At 33.9% G+C, this 26,631-nt stretch overlaps 2 protein-coding genes across 2 annotated transcripts; one reads left to right on the top strand and one right to left on the bottom strand.

Moving 5' to 3' along the window:
* Nucleotides 1-9,024: 9,024 nt before the first annotated feature.
* On the bottom strand, nucleotides 9,025-22,383 carry LOC149560213 (cyanidin-3-O-glucoside 2-O-glucuronosyltransferase-like). The gene is made up of 3 exons (XM_089823578.1): nucleotides 22,178-22,383; nucleotides 9,662-10,430; nucleotides 9,025-9,423 (listed from the first exon to the last, which is right to left on the bottom strand). Exons 1-3 carry the CDS (start codon nucleotides 22,381-22,383, stop codon nucleotides 9,025-9,027), a joined length of 1,374 nt encoding a protein of 457 aa, XP_089679704.1.
* Nucleotides 10,864-11,326, top strand: LOC149560214 (TPD1 protein homolog 1-like). Its single transcript, XM_089824147.1, has 2 exons — nucleotides 10,864-10,909; nucleotides 10,962-11,326. The coding sequence occupies exons 1-2, from the start codon at nucleotides 10,864-10,866 to the stop codon at nucleotides 11,324-11,326; spliced, it is 411 nt and encodes a 136-aa protein (XP_089680273.1).
* Nucleotides 22,384-26,631: the final 4,248 nt, after the last annotated feature.

The raw sequence follows: 26,631 nt of genomic DNA on the forward strand, positions 1-26,631 counted from the left end.
GATATGGAACATGATAATTGGTGGGATGGTTCATTTGTTTGTCAAGCTAGAAAATAAATGTACTAGTGGGCTTGTAAATTTAAGTCTAGAATTATAAAGTTGTAAGGAAGTTTTGTGATCATCAATCTTTGGAAGATTGACGATCCACACTTCACCACTTTGTGAAAGTGCTCTAACTTTACAAAATGTGGGAATGCACCCTATTGACATGTGGCAATTTATAAAAAAGGAGTTATTGCAGCTTTTAATTTTATAATAAGTCATCAAATGCTTGATGATCAATAGTTAAAATTCAAACTTCATGACATGGTGCAAAGTTTTGATTGTTAGAGTATTAATTCTGATCAATGCCACTTCATGTGAGCTTCATGTGTAGTAAAATTCTAAATTGACCATTATTGAGCCATAAGTTATAGAATTATCATAGTGCAAGTTCTAGAGATAGGGAAAGTGTTTTTTCAAGGTTTTTAGCAATTTGGAGAGTGATATACAAAGGTGAAAAAGAAAAAAAAGGTAGGTAAGTTATCTAAACTTCTAAAAATTAAGAAATTGTGACTACACTAGTGTAAATTGTAAAAATTCCTCCACACAAGGATTTCTCTATAAAAGTAGATTACTTGAAGAGGGAAGTTCACGATGATTTTCTAGAACAAATTCCACTATCAATGAATAAATTAGCTAGGGGTAGAGAATTGATTCCAAAAAGCCCTAGGTTACTGGTTAGTACAGGTTTCTTTGACAAAGAAAACTAGTTGAGGGATGCAGAGGTGTATATGGGAGTCTTGAAAGTTTTTAAGAAATAGTGTGCAAAAAGGAAATTGGATATGAGCCAATAAGGAATATCTGGGAATTTGACAAAGGTAAATTGATTTTCCCTAGATTCTTCATTGATGATGATCTATTGGAAGAGATGGCCAAGAAGTAAGTTCCAATTACTAGGGTTGTAAAGAACCATGTAGGGATAACCTTTTTAGGGTTCCACCTAAACTAATCAGAGAGGTTTTCAAGTTAAACCCTAATAATGCTATTCATGAGAAGATTGACATGGAAGACCTCCAAGCTAGATATGATGCACAAAGGGTGTATTTAAGGGGAGGGCTATTGCAGAAACATTTTGTTAAAATTGGATCATTACCCTTAGTTACACAAAATATTCCTAAGCCCTTGTTGAAAAATTATTTTAACCCTAGGGCATAGGCCTTATATTTCTCTCTTTGCAAAATCCTTGGAATGGATGAACAATATCATATCCTAGGATCTATTATTCTTATTATTGCTCAAACTCTTCAGTATGGAATGAGTTCAATTATTGATTTTGCTACCTTCTTAGCTGAAGCAATTCATAATAGTTTGATTGGAATAGTACAAGCTAAAGTTAACAAGCCCTTTTTTTGGTATTCAATGTTGATGTATATTCATTTATACAAAGGAGTTACCTTTTTCTCCAAGGAGATGAAATTATAATTGGAAAGAGATGGAGAAAGACTCTCAGTTCAATTATGGAGTGCAGACATGACATGAGATGTAACTAGTGCCAACTTTATTAGGTTTGACAAATACTTTGTCTCTAAGCTCAAAATATTGTCGATATGGGACAACCCTAGGATACCATGGTCAAAGTTACAATTAATTAGACCTAAAGATCATGCCAAATGACTATTGGTAAGTTATAATTGGGGTGATATTGTTCCATATGTTGTTTCCACCATTTTCAAAGTTTATGTCTTTTGGGAAAGTCCCATCTGTTTCCATACCAAGTGACCTTGAAGGTTGGGATTGCTAAGTTGTTATGAAAAATTATATTAGTTGATGAGAGAGATTTACTTGGTAAATCCAAAGGTACCTTCTTTCCAATGATTACAGTTATTCATAATATTGATTTTGTAAAAAAGGGATGGAGGAACTTGGGAAATTTCTTAGATAAATATTAGATGAGAAAATCCCATGCCCATTTTATTAATTAAGAAGGATTTAATGACCTCCTCAAAGAAAGGAGTAAAGCTAAGGCTAAGATGAAAACTATATATTTTCCTAAGGACATAATCAGAAATAGGTTCTAATTACAAGAATAAGAGTTTAGAAAATAAAAATGGGTAATTTATAGTAATGTTTTGGATTTTATAAATGCTTTTGAGCCAAAATATGATCCCTTAATAGATAAAAAATAGATATGCTAATGGACAAATTTGTTGGGATAGTGAAAACACTAAATGAGAAGAAGCAAATTATAACAAAAGCATACCTAGATAGGGCTATTGAGGTGGAGAGAAGGATTTCTATTAGAATGATTGTGACCTCAGGGCAATATACATTGTAGGAAAAGGTTGGGTATGTAGTGGCCCAAAATATACAATATGTTCCTCAATACAAGAGGCTAAGGTCTGAAAGCCCTCCTAACACACATGCTCCTAAAAAGTAGAGACTAGAGAATGGATCATCTTCTAATGTAGAAGAATATTCACCCACCTAAACTCCACTTAGAATATATGATGAAGCATCTCCAAGAGAATACATGAGGAAAATTGGAGGGGAAGGGGACATTATGGTCACAATTATTGAAATTGAAGGAGGAGCACCTGAAGAGCCTCTGGTGCCATCTTTTGATCTTACTATTGTAGATTATGGATGTAAAGAGATAGACCATGTGATTAAATAGGCTTCCCAAAAATTCATTGATGATGAAATTGTTATAAAAACTAGAGCTTTTGCCAAGTTTTTATGGAGAAGAAATATTGGTAATTTTGAAAATAAGTGAAAATTAATAAAAGAAGAGCAACCTAATAAGTTGGACTCTAAAATTAAAGCTAACTTTATGGAGGAATTTTCACAATCAACCCCTGAAGGGGGAAGACAATTATTAAAATACTCAAGATTCTTAATCTTTCCTAAATGGGACATAGCCTATGCTATGATCTTTGATTCTATTAGGAAGGAAAAAGATAGTCAATTTAGGACCGAGGAAGAAATATTGCAGGCACATAGAGCAATAAAATACAACAATGATCACTAGGCATTGCTGATATGGTCAATTGAAAAGAAGGACAAAACTAGGTTACATGAAGTTTCAAGTGTTGAGCATACAAGCACCCTCATGATGTACAAAGAAAATGAGATAGATAGAGATAAAGTGTTTAAAATAACTAGGGAGATGATGGACTTTGGGGAGCTGGTTACTGGAAAAGGTAAAGGTAAATTCCTAGAGCTAAATGCCAATTTTGAAGAAATATTAAAAGCATATGAGGAGAGATGGAATAGGATAAATCAATTGGAAATCAGGTATCCTAGATGGACAAGCAACTTGGAAAAAGAGAAGTGAGAGAGTCAAGCCAGCCCAAAATTACCTATCCTCACCCCCCAATTGAACCATTGTAGTCAACTCCCTTGGTAGAGTTACTTGACACTCCACAAAGGTCATAATTATATAATGTTGAAGGGAAAAGAAAAAAATTTGGGCCTTATATGTTGAGTTGAGGGATTTTTATAATGATAAAATTAGGAAGACAATCTTATATTTAATAGATAATATTGATTAGCCAACATTTCATGAGCAATTGTTGAGAATAATAAACATTTGGGAAGAAATAAAAGGTGGTGAAGATTCTTTAAAACCCATCATGAATAAATGGGGTAGTAGGGATAAGGATGTTCCTCTTTTGTGTGTCTCAATTATTAGTCTATCCTATGAACAGATAGAATTTTTTTTTGATATGACTAATAATTTGTCTGGTTTTGATGAAAAGAGAGTTGTAGTGTAAACAAGGATAATGATTTGTCTTTCTAAGTATCCAAGTGAGAAGATGGAACTCCTTCCCCATACACTTATAAAGGTAGATAAAATAAAAGAAAAGGAAGAATGGGGCAAAGAGTTAGATTATTTATTATGCCATAGAATACGTGGAGTCATAATTGTAAAAGGCCACTTGCCATGGGCAAAGAAAAATGACAAATTTTTTAAAATGCAGTTATTTTATAATTCCATCCCAGAAGAAGTTATCGAAATCAATAAAATAGGAGATTTTGTGATGAAGAAGCAAAGTGAGGTCTTGAGTTTTGATTGGCTTGATGACACAATTTTCAACAAATGGATGGAGGATTTTTTCTATGAAAAGAAAATAGAAATAGAAGAAGGGATGTGGACCAGGATGAGAATCAAACAATTGATACATTAGTACAAACAAAAAAAGATAAAAAAGGAACAACCAACTTTAGTGATAAGCATAGTGGTCCCAACTGACAAGATGGCAACTAAGGAATTAGATATAATTGTTCTTTTAATGGTGCATGGTGATGTGAATGGAGAACCTAAAGTTGAAGTAAGTCTATAAAAATTAAATCCAGGTCCATCACAAACAAATTCATTGGCTACATATTCTGAGGAACAACAATAGAAATAAATCTACTCATTAACTTCTCATCAACAAAGAAATGGAACAAAAGGTGAAATAGAAGTGGTCCCCATAGAAGAATATTCATGATGTAAACCATGATGTTGCACCAAAAAAAATTCTTTTATGATAGTAACAATATAAATATCTTTCTATCTTAAGGATAGCTGTCAATTTCTCTATGCTTGAAGCTTGTTGCATCTCACACTATATAAGTGAGATTCTAGTGCTAGAGAAAGGGTCTGAGTCATTGTACAATTTTAGTTTTACAAAGCTTTGTTTGGTCTAGTCCTTGGTGCAAAATTTCACGATGTATTTTCTTTGCAAAAATCTAAGAATACATTAGTGTTACAAGGTCATAGTGTTTTAGCTAGAGTTGTTTTGAGTCCTATTTCAGTTGTTATATAATTTTCTAAGATAATTAATAAAAATATGAACTATCCCCATATCTTTTCTTTTTGAATCTTGTCTCTATTTTTATTACCTAGTTATCTTGAGATTGCATGCGCAAAGCTTCTTCAATTGAATGCAATTAGGAAAAGTTGTATATCATTTCACTATTTCTTTTAATTCTATGAATTAGGTAAATGCTTTAGTGAATATGATATGATCTCTAGGAAGTAGGAAGGATATGTGTAAGAATGAGTTTCAATGAGAATTACTTATAGTTCTGATTGCAATGTATTCAATTAGATGAAGAAGTTGGAGAGACACTAAATCCCAATCAATGAAGCACTGATCAACTAGTTTGGTCTACATATGGAGAAACCATGGATAAGCATCAAGCCTAAAATCAAACTAATTTTACTTTAATATTTGTAGAATGTCAAAGCTGGTCAACACTTGTTTACACTTAACTTCTAAGTCCTAGTTAGCTACTATTGCCTAGAATTATTTGTAGATCTAAGAGGAATTGTGACCAATCTTCTATAAGGGATGAATATTGCTATAAAATGTTATGGAATGAATGATATATGAATATAATATCAGGTTGTGAATCTTTTACCCCTCAAGTGCACCCACCTTAGTTTTGTAGAGCTAAAAGAGTAGAGAATCTTTCATGATATTTTTGAAGTTGGGTCTAAATCTAAAGAACATATAACTACTTATAGCAAATAGCTAATCCTTAGGTTATTGTGATCTCCATCATCTTGGTATTATATTTTTTTTTCTTGGTAGTGTAAAAACACCAATAGATAGATGATAAGCAAATAGTATGTAGACTAAAGAAAGCATTGTATGGCTTCAAGCAAGAACCCAGAACCTGGTATTCAAGCTTGGACAAGCATTTGACAAAGCTTGGATATAGCAAAGTTATAGAAGATAGCAATCTCTATTGGAAAGAAATTGATGATGGATTGATGATTTTGGTAATATTTATTGATTATATCATATTTGGAGTAAATGATGATTAAAATGACAAGTTTACAAAAGAAATGAAGAAGGAATTTGAAATGAGCATGATAGGAGAGATGAAATATTTTCAAGGATTGCAAATTGTGTAGTATAAAGAAGGAGTATTTGTTTCTCAAACTAAGAATTTGAAAGATTTACTGAAAAGATTTTGTTTTGAAACATATAAACCTATTGGAACACCTATGGTAACTAGACACAAGTTATATACAAAGTATAAGACACCTACTGTTGAGCAGAAGAAGTACAAATCTATGACCGAGGACTGTAATTTTTGACTTACACAAGGCCATATATAGAAAAAGTAGTTGGAATTGTTGTAAGATTCCAACATTATCCAAGAGAAGCACATTATGCAACAATTAAAAGGATATTTAGATACCTAAAAGGAACACACGAGTTTGGATTGTGGTCTGATAGATCTAATGATTTCACTCTAAATGCTTATACTGATGCTAATTGTGTAGGTAATATAGATGACAGAAAGAGCACCAGTGATTGAGCCTTCTTTCTTAGAGGAAGATTGGTTTCTTGGCTAAGCAAGAAGCAGGATTGTACCTTACAAAGTATAGTGGAAGTAGGATATATTGTAGTAGCAAACAATTGTAAGAAAGTTATTTGTATGAAGTAAATATTGAACCATATAAGGATAGAATTCAATGAACCTATTTTCATACATTGTGACAACACAAGCATAGTAAATATGTCTAAAAATCCATTGTTACATTTTAAGACTAAGAAAATTTCTATCAAGTATCACATGTTGAGAGAAAATGTTACAGAAAAGGAGATAAGATTTGAGTATGTGGTTACTAAAGAGAAGATTGAATATATCTTCACTAAGCTTCTCCCAAAACAAACTTTTGAGTATTTGTGAGGTTTTTTAGGGATTATTCCCCTTCCTACATAAAAGTAGATGATACAAGAGTGCATCAGTCTAGTGTAATAGAGCACTATTGTTTTTCTAGACTAAATGTTGATGCTTCCTATATGGGTGAGTATCTGTGATGGACAGAGTCATCTAAGACTCTTGTTGGATGTTATTTTGAATAGTGTGTTTGGACACTTGAGATATTTAGAAATAGTTGTTGCAGAGATTGTTGGTTGCTAAAACCTTTGACATTGATGCCAATGGGGGAGAAGTTTAGCATGAAAAATATGTTGGTGAAGTACAACAAAATAGGTCTAAGAAGAACTTCATGGGAAAATATTTTGTTGTAAAGCACATTGAGGTATATCAATGAGGAAGAATGATTAATGGAGAGGATTTGAAAAGAAAGATTAATAGTCTTTTGCAATTCGTATTTTTGAACCTAGATGTTCTTCATCTATGTTTCCATCACTGCCAAAGGGGGAGATTATTGGAAGCATGGATGTTGATGATATTCCTATGGGGGAGTATTTTAGAAACATGATCTGATCATTATCATGTTGATATTTTACACTCATGACTTTGTTTGTCATTGATGTCAACATAACAATTTTCTATGGTATCTAACATAAGCTTAGTGGAAAGATCAAGTTGGTACAGATATATTGTTGAGTACATTCAGCAACAAGGTTAAAGGGAGATACTACTAAGTGTCTAGTATATGTAGCTAACCTCAAAAGCATAAGATATTAAGTTTGGAAGAAGTTATGCAAGTTTTGGTAAAGACTATTTTGAGATAGAGTTTATAGAGGCATGTGCTGGTAAACTTGTTATATCTCTTAGAAGATTTGTTATTGTAAGAAGCCAAAGTTAAATATGTGAAGAAGACATGTTGGTGATGATGTGGCTAAGTTTTCTCATCATACTATTACATGTACAGAAAGATATTCAAGTTGCAATGTAGAAGGTTAATGTTATTGCTAAGTGTAACGTGTTCTAAAAGTGGATTAATTAAGAAAATGTAACAAATGATTTAGGAATTTTTTTATGGATTCAATAGAGAGGAATGCCATTTTTCTTTATTATGATCTATGCAAGGGAAGTGATTTTAACTAGCACAAAAAGCATAATGTGACGTTGAGTAGAGCAGAGTGAAGGTGAAAGAAACATCATTATCGATGTTTTATTGTGTGATCCAAAGTTGGATACTTGGATCCAAGGTTTGTAAACTAGTCTAAAAGGTCTAACAGTGATTGGTCTGGTTGATAGGATAGAGAAAAGAAGTTAAAGTATAGTGCATACAATTATTCTGCAAGGAATAGTTGAGAGAGCAGTTGGATAGTGAGTTCGATGACCTTTCCCTAGAAGCTATTTGGACTATGGGTTCTTCTATCTTTTACAACTCCTAACAAGGTTGGTATAAATACTAACAAGGTTGGAGTCACACATGCCCATCCTCTAACAAGGAATGTTTATATAGTACATCAGCTTGTGGATATCACTCCTACTAGGGTTTTCCCTCTGATCAAGGGTTTCCCTAGTTAAAATATCTAGTGTAATTGTCTATGTATATCTGGTTATGGTTAAAATTTACTTTGGTTGAATAGATAAGATTGTTTAAAGTTGTTAAATGTTTTAATTGTTGGATAACTGATTCACCCTACCCCCTCCACCCTCTCAATTACGTTGGTGGACTATTGTTTCTAACAAATTTTTTTCAAGGATATATTTTAGTAGTTGTGAGGTATGCTAGGTGCTTTGCCCTTGCCTACTCTTGAGTAAAATGTAGAAGAAAGAACCAATCCTGTCATGAGAAACTCCTCATTCATCACCAAGAGGAAGTCTTATATTCATTAATCCTTGATATACTAGGCCTATCAATGAGACTCATGTGGATCTATAATCACACTTGAATAAAGATGATTCTCTCCTTTCATATATCACACATCTCTCTTTACTAGATCATCAAAACACAATTAACACACATTTTTCAATTTTTTTTATGTCACTCTAGCAAGACGAGAGATTGGAAAATAATGCAAGCCATATATGAGGATTGATGGGATGAAATACATAGACAAATAAGGTGGCTCGTATAAGCCTTCTTACAATTTTTCTTTTCATAGACAAATAGCTGCATGCAGACTATTTAGTCCACTTGTTAAATGCATAACCAAAGAATCATATTAACTTGTGAAGTTTAATATGATTCCTACAACAAATGCACACAATATAACAATCTAGCACACACAATATATGATTTTAAAGTTGAAAGGATCAATATAGAGGATATTATTCGTGTAATAATTTCTAAAGATTGTGAAAATATACGCAATGCTCATCCCATTGATCAAGCTATTTATTGAAGGTTGTAAGCATAGAAACAAAGTAATTTATGATTCTTTCACAAACTTCAAAATTGTTGTTAGCTATATTGTCGCCTAACTTTTTGGTATTTCCTTTGATATGTGCTCCTTCTTCGCTCATAATGATTGTAATTGCTTTACTAATGTCCTCCTTAGTAAAAGATCCATCCTCTTCATTTCTTCTCACATCCACTCCCACCTTCAGCTCAAGCACAAGCTTTGCAGTCAACCCTTGTTCAAATTGCATTGGAAGTGTTATAAATGGCACACCAAACCTTATGCCTTCAGTTACAGAATTCCATCCGCAATGGGTTACAAATACAGTTGTAGAACGATGATTCAAAATGTGCAACTGTGGAGCCCACTTTGTCAGCACTAATCCCTTTTCCTATATGAAAAATCAAGCAGTTAAAATTGGAACACATTCAAACTTAATAGATTTTAAGACATGTGTGAACATAGAAACAATTAATCTCTAATGATTTGCCACCCTTAAACATACACTAAAGAATAACTTAAGTTTAGAAAAATAAGTCAATTTTGACTATTTAACACTTTTAACTTAGGAATCAAGTCTTAGTGTATGATGGTTAAGCAGTCCAAAGAATTAATAATACCCAACATACCCTGATCTGATCTAAGAAACTTTGTGACAAGTCATTTCTAGCAGGCAGAAACCAGAGGAAGGATGCATTGCTCTCTTGTAATCCCATAGAAACTGCATCGAGCTGTTGGCGGGTGAGGATGCACTCGCTACCGAAATACAAGACCACAACGGAAGCATCGGGCAGCCCGTGGAGCCACTGCAAACAAATGTCATCAACGGGGAGCGGAGGGAGTTTACGCATGAGTATTCCAACAGGGAACACCGGCCGCTTCACGAGGCTCTGCAAATACTCCACGTAAACTCCCTCCACTTCCAAACAGGTATTGCACGCCACCGCCCAACTCTCCCGCATGCAGCGCTCAACAATGCTAAGCCCAGCTCCTGCATCCTTGCTATACATCAGCTCCATGGCCCTCCGCGCCTCGAACAGCGTGAAGTGAATATTAAGCGAAGGGAATCCCGGTGGAGTTACGGTCAGATCGTCAACGCAAGGGTTTCCCGATGTGACATTTAGCTGGCCTTCGAGAAAGCTGAAGGCGGCCACCCCCGGTGTGACGAACAATATGGGAACAGAGGGTTTTGGCAGCCTGGAAGCCACGCGAGGAACCCAGTGTTGCAACACATCGTATATCACAAAGTCTGGCGACAGCGTTTGCAACAACGATTCGAAGGGTTTCTCCATGAGGTCCAATACTACTGTGAGTAAAGGCAGTATCTGTGGCCCGTCTGCTCTCTTTACAACACCGGCGGATGATTCTTCGCCTTCTGGCAGCCCTTCCACGGAGGGCCTGGCTTAAAGATCACACACTAAGCTTTGATCGCTTAGGTGGCTGGTGTGGGCCCATCCAACATTCTGTCCCTATTCCGTTTGTCGTTACGGATCTTTTTAACTCTCGCGAGTGATAGGGATAGCTGCGGTTAGACGGTGATAGGGACAGCTGCAGTTAGATTTGAATTTCATTTTTCAATTTGCACTCCCGCCTGTGAGAAGGGGTTATTTGCACAATATTAAAATTTTTGTTACAAAGCAAATTTCATCTAGTGATTTTTTAATAAACATCAACTGGAAACGGTTCAATCAAAGAAATCCTGACTCGATCGGTCCAATATTTTCGGCCAATATTTTCCAACATTTGCATAACAATTCAAATTTTTTTGTTGCAGGCCTCTCAGGAACGAGAACTTCCCATTACCTCGGCGCATCGAATCTCGCGTCAAAAGATGCGAATTCCAGCTACGAAAACCACAGGCTGCTGGATGTCGATAGGTCGAATCACGGGAACGCCATTTTCACACCTTCCTTCAAAAACACTAAATAGCGTTAAACCTGACCATTGTATTGACCAAATATGCAGGTAGCTCAGAGCAGATAGGAGAATCACGTGCAAAAGAAGACATAGCAGTATTTCAAGGAGCCACCACTCCGATGCCGAGCGGCATTCCCGTATACACACTCCAAATAATGAATGTGTGCGTGACAGGCTGCCCAATCGCAGGAATCCACCTCGCATGTGGATGGTTCAGCTCCGCACGACTCATAAATCCCAAGATATTCAAGCGTTTAAAATACAACGACTGTCTGGTTAACAATGGAAAGCCGTTAAAATCAGGAGGCTCCATATCCTTCCAGTACGCCAACTCTTTTCAATATCCCTTGTCTGTTTCTGCAGTCAAATGCGCGTAAGTATATTCCATATAACAGAGACTCCTCCGTCTCATTTTTTCAGCCTTGCGAAGGTTAAATAAAAATATAGCGGGTGGAAAATATTACGCCTGCGGATTTTACAGTACCTTACATGTGCAGTTCTCATTGTAATATGTAAATAGAATATGCAAGTATATCATGTAAACAATACAGATTTTTCACATTAGTAGAGAAAAACTGATTAGCGAGTGGTTTTTGGGTTTGATGTTGTGGTCGCCACTTTTGTACTTTTCACAGCGGTATATATTTTGTTTCCTCTGGTTTACAAAACTGTTCGGTCTTTTATTATTTAATTTGTTGATTAGCTGGAAACTCGTCGTACGGTTGCCTTTTCTGCCATCATAGGGCTTTTTGAATTTTTGTAGCATGATTTTTGTTTCGAGGGTCCGCACGGACGCTTCCTAGAGATTTAATCTCAGATAATGTATTTTTTTATTTTAGGCCTCAGATAATGTTATAGTTGGACATAACCGTAGTCTGGTACGCCAGTCTCAGTATTTTAATTGTTGGAAAAGTGAATCTAAGGATAAAAATCTTAGAACAGAAAATTAAAGCGAATCATTAAAGCAGTTGCAGAAAAATTTTCGGGATTCAACTAGAAAATTTGGGTGAGCTTAGAAAAAGAGAGAAAATGAGTAATAACAAATCATCAATGCAGTCGCAGAAAATTTAATGAAATTCAACGGGAAAATTTGGGTGAGCTTAAAAAAGAGGGAAAATGAGTAATAAATCTGATAGTGTTGTCTGAGAAAATTTATATGAACTTTGGGCATTATCGAGCATGCTGAAAGAAAAGTAGAGGGGGAAGCAAAACCCTAATCAGTTTTAGATTGAATTTAATGAATATTCTTTACTAATTATTATAATTTTATAATAGTTTAGTTTTCTTTAGTAATTATCGTTATAATCCATTAAAAAAGTAATGTAATTAAAGTGGAAATTCTATTGGTACCTCTCATTTTTATCTACAAAATTTGCAATTAATGATTTTATTTTAGTAGAACTTTTTATTTGTTGTACAAAATTGGGAAAATAAATATTTGTTGATTGTGGAAAATATTGATATTAGTTGGGTCAAAAGGAAATTGAGTCTATTATTTTAGGCCTTTTTTGTGATTTGGGTAATTGAAAAAATAGACATTTTTAATAAATATTTTGTAAAATTTTTATATTAATTTTGGGTTAATTAGTTGAAAAATTAGTATAATTAAAATGGAGAAATCTTATTGGTTTTTTTTATTTGACTAATTGAGAAAAAATATTTGTCAATAGACTCTTGGTCTATTGGTGAAGTTGAATTAAAAAAAAAAAGAAATATATATATAGTAAAAGTTTTATATTTATTTTAGTTTAGTAGTTAAAAAAACTAGTATAACAAAAATAAGGAAGTCTAATATATTAGGATTTGAGCCAACAGCGTTGATGATGAATAATGTTTTATTTTATTTTATTTTTTAATTTGGACTTTTTGTGCTCTAAAGTTTTGAAAATTGTATTTTCTAATTTGAACTCTTTGCATACTATTAGTTAGGAAAATAATATATTTTAATTTGAACAATTTGGATGTCCCCTCTCCTTCTATAAGTTCTAAAAATTGTATATTGTATTTTGGAAAATTTTCCTATTGTGGGATGTTGGAAAAATAATATTTGAAAAAGTCTTTTTGGTGGTGGAATTGTAAAATATAGTCTATTATAGTCTATTACCTTATATTTTGTGTTTTTAGTTTTGAAAATGAACATTCTTAAAATATATTAAATATTTTGTAAAAATTTTAAACTAATTTTATTAGCTTATTAAGATTTTGAACTTATAATGTAGTAAAGCATTATTCTTTGGTATTGGAACAAGTGACATGTATTTTAAGTTATAGTTCAGAAATTATTGTAATTACGCACTTTCACTCTAGGAAAAATTCAATTAATAAGTAATTATTTTTAAAAATTAAAATATATCAAAAAATTTGTTATTTATTTATAACTTCTATATATTTTATATGCTTAGGTTATATATTGCTAGTACATATTAAAATAAGTCTATAAAAATAATATCTCAAAAACATTTTTTGATTATTGTATTTGCACAATCAACAACTACTATTTTTTTATATTTTAAACTTTTGGAAAGTTTGATATTTATTTATTAATTTTCATTTCAATATTATATAATTTATTCATGTCAAATACTATTGGTTGAATTGATTGTGTTGAGTCTTTTTTCCAAGGCTCCTCTATATTCCATTTTTGTAGGCCAAATTTTTGCTCACTATTATTTATGAGTTGTTTATAGTAATATATTTTTATTATAAAACTACAAATATACAATTATAAATAAAACTATATAATTTAAAACTACTCATTACTAACAATTTATATATTACAAAAAAATTTATTATCTTTATATAAAATTTCTACAAATTAGTATTACAATTTAAAATACCTAAAATATGTTATTATATAATCTAAATATAATATAATAATATAAATACATTACAATATATCGTATATTTTCTAATAACATATTATCGTTTACAATACAATTTTTCTTTCCACAATATCATTTAAAACTATGAAAAATACCAACCACTATTTGGAACTCCTTGTATTTGGTGACTATTGCATTCATTCTATCTGTAAACTCAATTAATTCTCACCAATTTTAGTTCCAAATTTTTCGGCTAGATTTGTGGGGAGTTATTTTCTTATTTGTAGATTATATTACTTAAACATATTTCATAATATGATTATTTTAAAATAATTATATTTTTATTTATTTTATAAACACATTACATCATATGAATGGTTGAAAAAGTAAATATTAAGGTGAAATCTATTATAAAAATGCACTCAACATCAATATATTGGTTTCAACCAAAAACAATATCAAATTTTAAAAACATAATATATTTTTGTAACATTAACATAAATAATTTTTTTTTGCTAAATTAGATTTTCAATTAATTTATTTTTATGATCCTATACAAGTGAAGAGTGAGATCTATTATATGTTTTAAATAATATCTAGTTATATGGTGCATACATATAACAAATTTTAATTTTTTAGACTCTTTTATTATTATATTTATTATTAATATTTTTTCCTGTGAAACTTTATATTTATATTAATAAAAAACCTAGTTCAAAAGAGGGCTCCCGGAGAAAAGAACCAGAAAGAAAAACTCTGTTCATAACTGATTGCAACACAAAGTGCAGTACAGAGGATAATCTACATCAAAACCTAGAAGCTACCCAAGAAAACACATGATTGTACTTAACATCTAGATCCTATTTATATATTGATTATTATACTGACAATTTATTAATTATAACTTTCCACAATAACTTTTCAACTACACATTCAACTTATGAATAATGGTGTATCTTTTAGATGCCCGCAAAAATATAACTATTTATTATTATTAACTAGGCTCTGCAACTCTTTTCTTGCTCTTGGCTTCCTCCCAAGCTTATGCCCTCTTTGATCTCGGGGGGATGGTCCCTCCCCCCCGCTGGAGCCGACGGGCCCTATGTGTCTGGATCTGGAACTGGTTTTATTTGCTAAGGCCCAAAATGTTTGTGACCTGCTCCAGGAAGATATTCCTCTAACGGAACCTTGCACTGTCCTTGATGATTGTGCTTGTTTGGGCCCCAAACCCCTTGGTGGTCCCTCATTGACGGCTGTATCGGCAGAGTCCCCTAAGTCAAACTGGTTGGGGGTTGTTGTTGGATCCAAGGTTCCTGTGGACTCTGGTGTGAAACCCGTGATCTCCTCAGGGGCCATTGGTCCCATGATTTCTCTTCCAGATTCAATGGTCGACTCGATCGCCTCAGGCTTTACTCATTGTCTTGTTGGAAAGTTTGTCTCATTTCAATCCACGGTTGATATGGTAAGGAAGTGGTGCTCTATGAAGTGGAAACTCTCGGGGTCAGTGTCCATCTATGCTATGACTGACCCCATTTTCTTGTTCAATTTTACTGCGGAAAAAGATCGTGACTCAGTCATGGCAGGCTCCTAGAATTTTGGAAAACACCCCTTGCTGATGGCAAAATGGAAGCCAAGTTTCAACCAAGAGAGGGACCTCTACAAGTATGCTTCGATCTGGATAAGGTTGCCTGGTCTCTCTTTAGAATTTTGGGATGAGCGGGTGTTTAGATGGATTGGCAACTCCTTTGGCCAGTTCATCAAAATGGAAAATATGACTAGTTCTAGAACTAAACTGAGTTTTTCTACATTATGTATCAATGTTGGAATGAATAAACCCTTGTCGACAATGGTTGACCTAAAATCTAAATGGGGCAACTGGTCACAACCGATAATCTATGAGGATGCAACCCCCTTTTGCCAAAAGTGTAACATATTTGGCCATTTGGTTGTGGATTGTCTGAAGGGTGACAAACTCAAAGGTAAAGTGTCTTCACCGGGAGTGGTGGTGGTTGAAAGCTCAAAAATTGTTGAGAGGGATGAAAAGGCTGAAAGCCCAGTGAATAAGGAATCGACTGGCCTGAAGGAAACTTATGAGGAGGCCTTTTAGGACCTAGTTGAAAGCCCTAGAAAAATGGTGAGAAGGAAATAACCACTGTGAAGGAGGATGTCGTTGGATAGGGTGGAGAAGCCCAAACTATTACAGATGATACTGTTGTCCATGAAGAGGGGGGGATCTTTGACATGCTCACTCTACAATTGTTCCAACCTAGAGATGGATAGATGTTTAAAGCGATGAAAGCTGACAGTGGTGCTACTTCATGTTGTTCACCCCTCCTCTTAGGGAATAGATCATTGTTCATTGATGACAGAATCATGGTTTCACTCCCAGGTATTGTTGAAATGCTTTCCCCCCACAACTGAGCTACCAAATCTTGACCTTCTCAACAATGATGCTGACTTGACAGTCTCAAAGCGGAAGCCTAGAGGAGAATATAAGGTGGATGTAGGGTCATCATCAAGGATTGGGAGACCTCTGACCAGGAATGTCTGTCAAAAGGAAACAAAGAAGGATATAGCACAAGGGAAACAAAATACCCTGAAGGAAACTCAATATCGTAAAAGATAAAGTTGATATCTTGGAATGTGAGAGGGTTGAATAGCCCTAGGAAACAGTATGAAATAAAAAAAAAGATCATAGAGCTGAAGGCTAACTTGATTCTTTTGTAGGAAGTTAAAATAACTGAGAAGGTTTTCTCTAGAGTTGCTACTTACATTTGACTAGGGGCTAAATTTGCTTACAGTGAGGCTAATGACGCCTCTGGTGGCATTGCCACATTGTGGAACCTAGATAAGGTGGTGGGAATGATCACCTATATTAATCCCCATTTTGTGGTCGCGAGTTTCACCTTCCATGTTGTTAGTTGGAATCTTTTCAATTTCTATGCCCCTAACACTAGGAATGGTAGACTAGCTGTCTGGGATGAGGCTACTAAAGTGGTTGAGACTATGAGACAAGAAAGAATTGTGTGCATGGGGGACTTTAAAACCCCTCTATATCCGTTGGAGAAAATGGGGGGTTTGGAAGACTTTTCTGATAGTATGCAAGATTTGGAGGGCTTTCTTGCAAGGAATGACTTGATTGATATTGATCTTCAAGGTCTTGCATTCACTTGGTCAATTAATAGATTCGGGAAATATTTAATTCAAGTTAGACTTGATAGAGCTCTTATTTCTTCTGGTTGGGACATTCGTCAACATTCTTCCTTAAAGGCAAAGCCAAGGACCATTTCGAAGATCACTCTTTACTAGTGTTCTCATGGTTGGAGAATCAACCTACTAGATAGAGGCCTTTTAGGTATGAAATCATGTGGCTCTCACACACTGAGTTCAAAGATTGTATTGTGTAGTGGTGGAAGGACCCGGTTGAGGGAACGACCATGTTCCATATCGCCAAAAAAATTGAAAGAATCCAAAAAGAAGTGCAGGGATGGAGCAAATCTTCTTTTCGCAAAATCTCCAAAGAAAAGAAATCTACTGAGAGGAAGTTGGAATCCCTTCAAAACCAAATTATTCAGGACAATACTAATGCTGAACATCAATAGGAGGAGAGGGAATGTCGAAACTTATGGAAGACACTCCTAAAATTTTGACTTCACTAGTAACTTTCATATCAGATCTCGAGAGTCTACCACTAGAAGTCCACAAACTATTTGTTCGATCACATTCAAAGTTAACCCTTCTCTTTACAACTCTTTCTAAAGTCTTATGATTCACATTAAGATATCCGCTTATATGTTACTAATCAATCTTTTGTCAATAGTTGATTTGTTAACTAAAGCTGTTGTTATTGCTTGACGTGCTGCATTCTTATCTTTAGAGCAACTTCTCTTTCTGATAACATTAAAGGCACTAGCAACAATGGATACAACTTGTTTTAAAGACTCATTTTTATTCTTGGGTTTTGCATACATTCCTAACCTTTTCATTACTTTTCACATTTTAAACATTTTAATTAGTTGCAACATCAACTGACATTGAAACCCAAATTTCTTATTATAAAAAAAATGTCTATGTAATCTATTAGCATGTGTCCTAATTTGTCTCCATGAAACCAATCCCTCAAGATTATCTAGCACATCACTAGGAAAATGAAAATTATGTTCATGCACTTTAGTATCATTCTGACATGTTTGTTCATTAATTGGTGTTTCCATGTCTACATTCATACCATTGTTATTTTCAATTGGCATTTCATTTTCACTATTATTTGGAATTTGAATCTCATTTTCATTTTTTCTTGGTATTTGTTTCAGTGCATGCATTTCCATTGGATTTTGTTGTGCATCATCATTTGGCAATCTGTTCTCATGAAGAAAAACTAAATCATTTAAATCATAACCTGCTTCTAAAAAATAACCAATTTCATCATGAGAAAAAAACTCTAGGGTTTGGAGACACACCTGTATTGAAAAAAATCACCAATTTTGCAAAGCAATTGCTTCTCTGTTTGAGCAGGCTTACCTGTAAAATAGTGTTAACATGAAGAGGTTCTTCTCCTTCTTAAACTCCAAGATGCCCATGTCTATGATCATTAATGAGAAGTATTTTGGAGAGGAGTTAGGGGTCTTGAAGGAGATTATTTCCAGGGTGATTGAGGAGTCTTTTGTTTATCATGGGTGTGTTAATATTGGGGATTATAAATTCCCTGGTTAAAGTGGCTTGATTTAGAAGGGTATGAGAGGGACATGATCAAGGTACAATCACATTTGGACTTGTATATGCAGACAATATCAGAACCTCATCCATCTGTAGCCACTTGTAGTGCCATTAATATAGGTCTGTGAAATCTCATCTCAACATGGTGGTAGACCCACCAAAGACGTGAAGATAAATATCCAAACTAATCACTGACTAGTCTACTGTCGATGATTAGTTTGGATATTTATCTCTCACTAAATTTTTTTTTTTAAAAATCATCTTGGTCAAAATTTTGACCAACACATTGGTCGTGGGTTTGGCATGTTGGTTGATCAAGGACCAACATTGGTCAAACTTTTGACCAAACTTTGGTGGAAATTTTGACCAATTCATTGTTCGTGGGTTTGGCATGTTGGTCGATGAAGGGCCAACATTGGTCGTGGGTTTGGCGTGCTGATCGATGAAGGGCCAACATTGGTCAAACTTTTGACCAATGTTTGGTGGCCATTTCAACCAAGATTGGTCAAAATTTTGACCAATGGTCCTCACACCAAAAGAAGCCTATTTTGACCAAATGATTGGTTGAACTTCCAACACATACAATCATTGGTCAAATTTTTGACCACAAAAATAGTGATACAACAATTGGTCAAAAATTTGACTAATTTTCATTGAAAAATGAGTACAAATGTACTAGTGTCTATTCTAGCGACTTTCCATGAAACTTCTTATCCTTTCTCACTTTGGCTCAAAATAGATTTGATTGGGAACATGTGCCTTTACTTTTGGAACTTTTTTAAAAACTCGGTATCCTTTTAAAGTTTGGCCCAAAATAGGATTCAAGCCATTGATTTAGGATCCTCCAATGATAATAAATAATAGGGGTGTTTCTTGCATACCACCATTCACAATTTTAGAGAGAAACTATAATGATAAAAGTTGAATAAATTTAATGTTCAAGTTCAATAATCAATTAGAATCCATATAATAATAATAATAAAATCATGGTTTCTAGGTATGTGTAGTTATGTCCATGATTTTCATCAATAATGAAATATTCACCAGGATTTTATAGATTTTTCATATAGTTGAAAAAAATCACCAATAAAATTACAATTTTTTCGACTAAAAAAAAAAAATTCGCCAATATAAATTAATTGTTTTCCCATGAACTAATGTTTGATTTGCCAAAAAATTATACATTTCTCCAAAGGGGGGTTTCTTAAAGTTATCCTTGACAATGAATGCAAAAGTCATAGAGAAAATGTCAATGTGAACAGTTTTCTTACGAGTTTGAGAAAGGCCAATGATGACCCATCTGTAAATAACGGTCCTCAGCTTCTTTTAGATCTTACATCTGCATCAATACTTTTGGTGATTATTCAATACTCAATTTTATCATATTGATTAGGTTTTGTAGTATACAATCCACATCTTTCAGTTCAATAGATTGATTTCAAATCATTCTAACTTGGTAAGAGTCATGGACCACTAGATAACATTTTAAATTTGGGGCTTTCATGTCCCTTTTACTTGTACATTGCATCAAAGCATACCATCTTATAAAAATAATCTTTTTGTATCATCTTAATGCTTCAAAAAACCATCTTCCATTGAACTCCAACAATCCATCATGTGAATCTATGATGCAAGGTCTTGTAATTCCCATTTTATTATCTTCAACTACTCCTAAGGTATAAACAAGGAAACTCATTGACACAGGAAAGATTTATTTCCCATATATAGAATATAACCAACATGATACAATCATTATTTTTAAGTTAGTATTATACACTCAACTTCTTTCCTCAACTTTGTTTTTCAATGTTGCATCATGCATATTAATAATACACTACAGTATTGAATTTTATAGTAAAGATTCTTGTTTGATGCCTCTATGTGCAACTGTTTAAAGATGACTCTCTGTGACCACCATACCTTAAAAGTAGGAACCGATTAAGTTGTTTTATTAAATAGATACATGATTTTATAAATGACAAATTGTGAATTTATTGCCTTTGTCATTGAACGAATATCCTTAGACAAAAACAAAAATGCCACCATGTTTCCTCTTGTAGATAGCTAAGTTCTTTCCATCTTAACATGCTATTGTGATGTAGTTTTACCTTTGTTTATTTTTAATAATTGGAATATATGGATTTTAGAATCCTTGATATGAATATAAATTTGGAAAAAAATTAAATTAAATTGCTATGAATAAGAGAATTATTTTGACAAATTGAATTTGATCATATTATATAATTAATATATATTTATACTTTATTAAATATATTAAAGAAAATCTAGAAATATCAATTTCAAAAATTGAAATGTAAAATTGTAAAAATAAAGAAAAACCAAATTCAAATTTATGTCCAATTTCTAACATTTTACCTATATTAAATGTGTATGTAGAAAATAATTTCATCATCCTTCATCACATGCTAAATCATAGAATTAAATTCTCTCTAAAATTGATTATTCATCCAATTATCTAAAGTTAAATCTTTCATCTTTTAATCATATTAGTTCACTTTTAAAGAACTCATCTAATCATCTAAGATCATTAAAATAAAAATATTTATAAATAATAGTTTTTTTATTATTATAAAAAAATCATTATTCAAGGTTGAAAATTAAAGAATAATTCAATCGATATTTGTTTTCTTAAAAAAACTAATACACTTCGAAAATTTATAAAACACATAAACTTACAAGATTTTCACTCTATCCACTAATTGTTGCCGCTGCACATAAATATGAACTCATTACAAAACATTCTTTCAAATTATATATATATATATATATCAAAGTGTGAAATAAGTGATTAGGATATTGAATCTTTGTCAGCTTTCATATAAAATAAAGCCAACCTGCACGTCAATCCATATAGAGGAAAGATTCGCAGATGATAGATATTCATTTATCACCATACTCAATTTTATATGCACACCTGCTTTTGTGCTCTTGACCAGGAGCAGCTAGGAAATGGAGAAAGAGATTGGAAGCGAGAAATTTTCAGGGCATGTTGCGGTGGTGCCCTATTCCACTCTCGGCCACACAAATCCCATGCTTCAATTCGCCAAAAATCTGGCTTCCAAGGGTTTACTCGTTTCCTTCGTAAGCCTCCATTTCGATCATTGCAGAATTGAAAAGGCTGCAGAATATCTCAACTGCTTGAGCGGCCCAGGACTTGTTCAGTTGGAATGGATTTCCGATGAAATCCCCTCTGATGTGCCATTCGATCCCCACATGAATGATTTCCTCTTCCATCACATGCACCACACCATGACAGGTCACGGATTCGATTCCCTCCGTTTCAAAACTTCCCCAAATCCTGTATCATGCGTCGTCTATGATTCCTTCCTTCCCTGGGTTCCCAAAATTGCAGCAAAGCTCGGCATTCCCCACGCCTTCTTCTGGACGCAATCGGCCACAGTTTTCTCTCTTTACTACCACTTGAAGACCGGTCAGTGTCTCATTTAAATCAAATTTTATCTTTCCAGGTTCGTACGATCCCATTTCACAGGCGGGAGTGGAAATTTAAAATGAAATTCAAATTAACTGCAGCTGTCAGTATCCCCAGGGAGAGTTAAAACATCCGTAATAGAAAACGGAAAAGGGACAAAATGTTAGATGGGCCCACACCAGCCACCTAAGCGGTCAATGCTTAGTGTGTGGTGTTTAAGGGTGGCCTCCACGGAGGGCATCGGCAGCTCCACCAGATCTATCTCCGGTGCATCCCACACCTGTGGCTTTATTCGCAGCTTAATGTTCACGGGTGTCGACACGATGAGAATTTTTAGACCGTGACTGGCAAGCCTCTTGGCAAACTCAACGGTGGCAGTTATGTGACCATGGGCGAGCCACGGAAACATCACCACGCTCATCTCTCTGTGATTTTCAGCCGCCATTGCTGATGCTATTGGAGATAAACACACAATAAATTAACAAGCTCAAGTTTCAGCTAACGACCAACAACGCCGCACACACTACTATCAGCCTCCGATGCGTTTATATGGTTGGTTCTCCCCGACGTTTGCATGCAGTTCTGTATAGCGGCCCTTTGGCCTAGCGGTCATTCAGAGGCAGCTGGAAAGACCAATTATTAGATATATGATAGATAGCATAAAACCTCCAATAACTGGCTTGATGTGATATATAGCTGCCTTCTTACAAAGACATCTCGTACTTATCATGTGGAAAGGCATAATATCAGGCTCTTTTATAAAAACAAATTACAACCACTGAGATAATAAAAAGTAAGAATAATTGTAGCGATGTTTCGAAAATTTACCAGCTACAAGTCTAACAAATTAAAATGGCAATGGATTAAATATTTAATTTAATGTCCATGCTTAATTTTATCTTCATATTTCACATTTTGCTTATATACTATTATCTTTAAGATAAATGAAATTCAACGAGACAATTGCAATCTAAGGGAAAGATCTTAATAATTAATGGCTTCAGCAAGATGAATTTTGATATCAAATGGTAGCAAGTTTCAATGAGACAATTACAATCTAAGTTAGCAAAAATAAATTGCTAAAAGTAATATCATTAAGTTATTATGTGGAAATGATATATCTATTTGGGATAAGGTGACTCAACCTTATCAGAATTTATCGTCTTATTTGTGTTTTCTTGGAAAGTTGCTAAATAAAGTTTGATTCTTACACAAGAAAAGACTTGGAGTAGAAAAGCATAAATCTTATGTTTTTGGGTGATTTATTCTCTTGTGCTTTGTTTATATGCAAGGGTTTTGGATAAGGAAGTTTCTAAAACAATTTGTAGATGTGCTGAATGTAGAAGCTTTAAAAATAATTTTCTCTTGTACAAAAACTCTATAAGTAAAAGGCATTGTTGATCTGATTTAGGACAAGTGTTATGACTTAATCCCAACAATTAGATATACTTTCCCAATCCAAGTAGTAAATGCATGGTTATGTATTTAAAACCATTGAAATTACAGAGAAGAATAATCTAGGATTGATACAGAGAAATTTTAATCAATTATGTAAAGTTAAATTAATGCTTTTACTGAAGAAAATTAACATAATTGAAAATGTAGAAAAGAACAACACATAATCAACTAACATAAAAGAAATGAGAGATAAGAGGCACAACACAATTTGATCTCGGAGTTTGCCCTATCCGAACTATGTCTGATTAACTCTAAAAATCAATTACAATGTGTTACATAATCAACCCATTCAAATACATCAGCATTACTCTATTTTGATGTACGGGACAAAAAATATGTCCTCTAACATATATTCTCTCTCCTCCTTAGCACTTAGTCATCCTTCTGGTTCCTCTCAAAAATTGAACAATCTAAATAATTTTCATGTCCTGAAAATGACCTCCTACCCCACTTTTATACATAAAACTAGCCTAAAATAGGCTAAAACAATATTTTACATAAATAGACCCTCTAACCATTTGTATTTCATTCAACTCCCCTTTGCCATTTTATAAATTTGGCTTTACACCACATTTGGGGGTTTAAACAATAACAAATTAACAAATAAACCTTATTTTAATAGGGCTTGGCTGTTAGTTATAAGTTAAATAGCATATGTGTTACACACATATTAAATTACATAAGTGGTGTAGCAGTGGGCAAGGATTTTGTTAGGGCACCAGTCAGGGGTTCCAACCCCACCGGCGGCCCCCTTATCAACACATGCCAGCATTATTAAGTTTGAATAGAAGTTTGTTGCTGTTAGTTATAACCATCTGCCGGTGGTCTAACAGCTACTAGCCATGTCTTGGAGACCGGTGGTCAGAGATTCAAACCCCACCAACCACCATTTGCTGGCTTGCTCCCACATTGTCTACCACATGGACCTCTAACCAATTTTTTAGGTAGATTACTGGTGACACATGTCCATTCTCATAAACATGATGACATCATTTGTATGGATGTGCCACATCACTTGTCAACCTTTTCCCTGGCAAACTTTGACTCAGCATAACTTTGGCATCCAGGCTCCGTTTTCAATGAAATGAATGTCATCAGAAAGTTCTCAATGAGACCTTCAATTTGGTGCCAACTTTGACCAATTTTTGAGAGTTCAAAATTTTTCCTTTCTAATAACCTTTGACCCAAGGTTTGACTAACCTTTGACTGGCCATAACTTGAGCATAAAGAGTCCATTTTCATCCATTCAAGTTGCACTGGATTCTGAATTTTGAGGACTTCAACATGGTACTGATTATTAGAGTTTTGGAGATACTTCAAATTTTATTGAAAATATCCTCTGGATCAAGCCTCCCCATTGAAAAAGAGCTTTCAAACCTCCAAAAGTTTTTTTTTACATAAAGTGGAAATGAGGGCATGTTTGCCTCACCTATCTAGTATCACCTATACAAACTGCTGAAATTCTAAATACCTGAACCGTCACATGCATTATGAAAAATGACATAAACATTGCTAATACAATTGACCATATATCCACTAGTGTTCATTGTTACATCCATCACCCACATAGTACCAACTAGTAGAAATAGAAGCAACAAAATTGAAATAACTAATAAAATTGAAAAAAGTATCAACATTTTGGACCTCTTGTATAGAAACATCATTAGAAAATGAACCTTTCAAATCCTCTTTTACCATCACTGGTTGAAGAGTTGATTCTGCTTACACTTGATCCTCACTGGCTGTTGGAGACATGAGAGTTAGTTTACAAGTTTCATTTACTATCATTTTCAAAAGTCCTATATTTACAATTGATCCTTCATTCTTCTTGTGATGAGCTCTTATAATGTATTCAATTCCATTTTTAAACAAGTGATACCTATTATGTTCCCTATAGGCTATCTTATAAATATGGGCTACCCAACACAATCCCACAGATATCAAGTGCAACCACATCAAATTCAACCTCGTCTATGAACTTAAATGTTATTGCAAATCTTATATTACATTTCTTAGTGACTCACAATCTATTATCATTGCACACCCAACCTAATGGATAAGGTCTCTTTTGTGGCTTAATTTCCAATCCCAACTATTTAACAACTTCTTCTGAAATTATATTAACTTGGGACCCACTATTTCTCAATGTGTCAATTTTAGTGTTCTAAGAAATCACCTTTATATGAAAAATTTCACACCTTTTACTATCTTTAGGAAAAACATTACTTTTTAAAGTGGAAGCATATGAAACATCAGTCATAAAATCAAAAAAAGCTTTACCTTTCAAACCTACAACCGGTATTGTTGTCTCATCACCAGAATCTGATCCAAGATCTTGAGCAAGAATTGTGGACTTTTGCTTTCTTTTTTTATCCTTCTTAAACCACTTTAGTTTCAACTCTGGATACAATTTCCAACACTCTTCTTCTGCGTGTTGTAATGCTCCGCTCGAGAACCCAAGAGGAATAAACCTAACATGTTACAATGTTTATTGAACTATTTTTTAAAAAAAAGTTTAAACAACATCAAGATAACATTAATGCAGAAGCAATGTGAACATACACATCAAATACACATATGCGAATATAGATACAGTTTCAATTCCTCAAGAGTTCCTTTACATTGAGTCACATTTAATAATTTTAAATTAATTAGTTTAAGTTCCAAGTACAATGTCTCGTGATCATAAGGAAATGACAAATACATAATCGCATAAGTAAAGCATAAGTATAGCTAATATAATGAAAGTACATCCAATTAATAACATTGACTACACATGTCGCAGGGTATATGAGAATAGATACAATACATCAGAATACATGATAACATATATACATCATTTGAAAAGAAGTCTCTGAGATAAGAAATAAGAATGATAAAGGTACATCTTCTGCAACGAACATCCAACAGCTGGCAATGTGAAGGGGGACCCAAATGGTAAGAAGACACTACCTCCCAACCACATGGTTACCTAGTCAGGCTTCCACTCCCACCATGTAGGGAAGATAATGAACGATCCTCATACGGCAAATCAAACATAAAACATTCCTAGGCAAGGTACCCCTAATAGCCAAAACTACCTCAAAGGTAACACATGCTACTCAAGAAGATAAAATAATCCAAAAGTAAGACCACTCAATCCAATATCGACACCACATAACCAAACAACATACACGAACCAAGTATAAACCAATACCAAGATCATAAGATAAAGTCAACGAAAGATATCCTCCTC

This window comes from Cupressus sempervirens, chromosome 4, assembly GCF_028749045.1.
Source record: "Cupressus sempervirens isolate cs-2001-9-10 chromosome 4, ASM2874904v1, whole genome shotgun sequence".
Lineage (NCBI taxonomy): Eukaryota > Viridiplantae > Streptophyta > Pinopsida > Cupressales > Cupressaceae > Cupressus > Cupressus sempervirens.

Bases quoted from the DNA above. Each gene is read 5' to 3' on its own strand.
- LOC149560214 (XM_089824147.1), top strand. From the start codon at position 10,864: ATGCGAATTCCAGCTACGAAAACCACAGGCTGCTGGATGTCGATAG. The intron at 10,910-10,961 runs GTCGAATCACGG...AACACTAAATAG, and splicing joins AGGCTGCTGGATGTCGATAG to CGTTAAACCTGACCATTGTA.
- LOC149560213 (XM_089823578.1), bottom strand. From the start codon at position 22,383: ATGGCGGCTGAAAATCACAGAGAGATGAGCGTGGTGATGTTTCCGTGG. The intron at 10,431-22,177 runs GCCCTCCGTGGA...TCTTTAAGCCAG, and splicing joins GATCTGGTGGAGCTGCCGAT to GCCCTCCGTGGAAGGGCTGC. The intron at 9,424-9,661 runs GTATGTTGGGTA...TTTTTCATATAG, and splicing joins GTTTCTTAGATCAGATCAGG to GAAAAGGGATTAGTGCTGAC.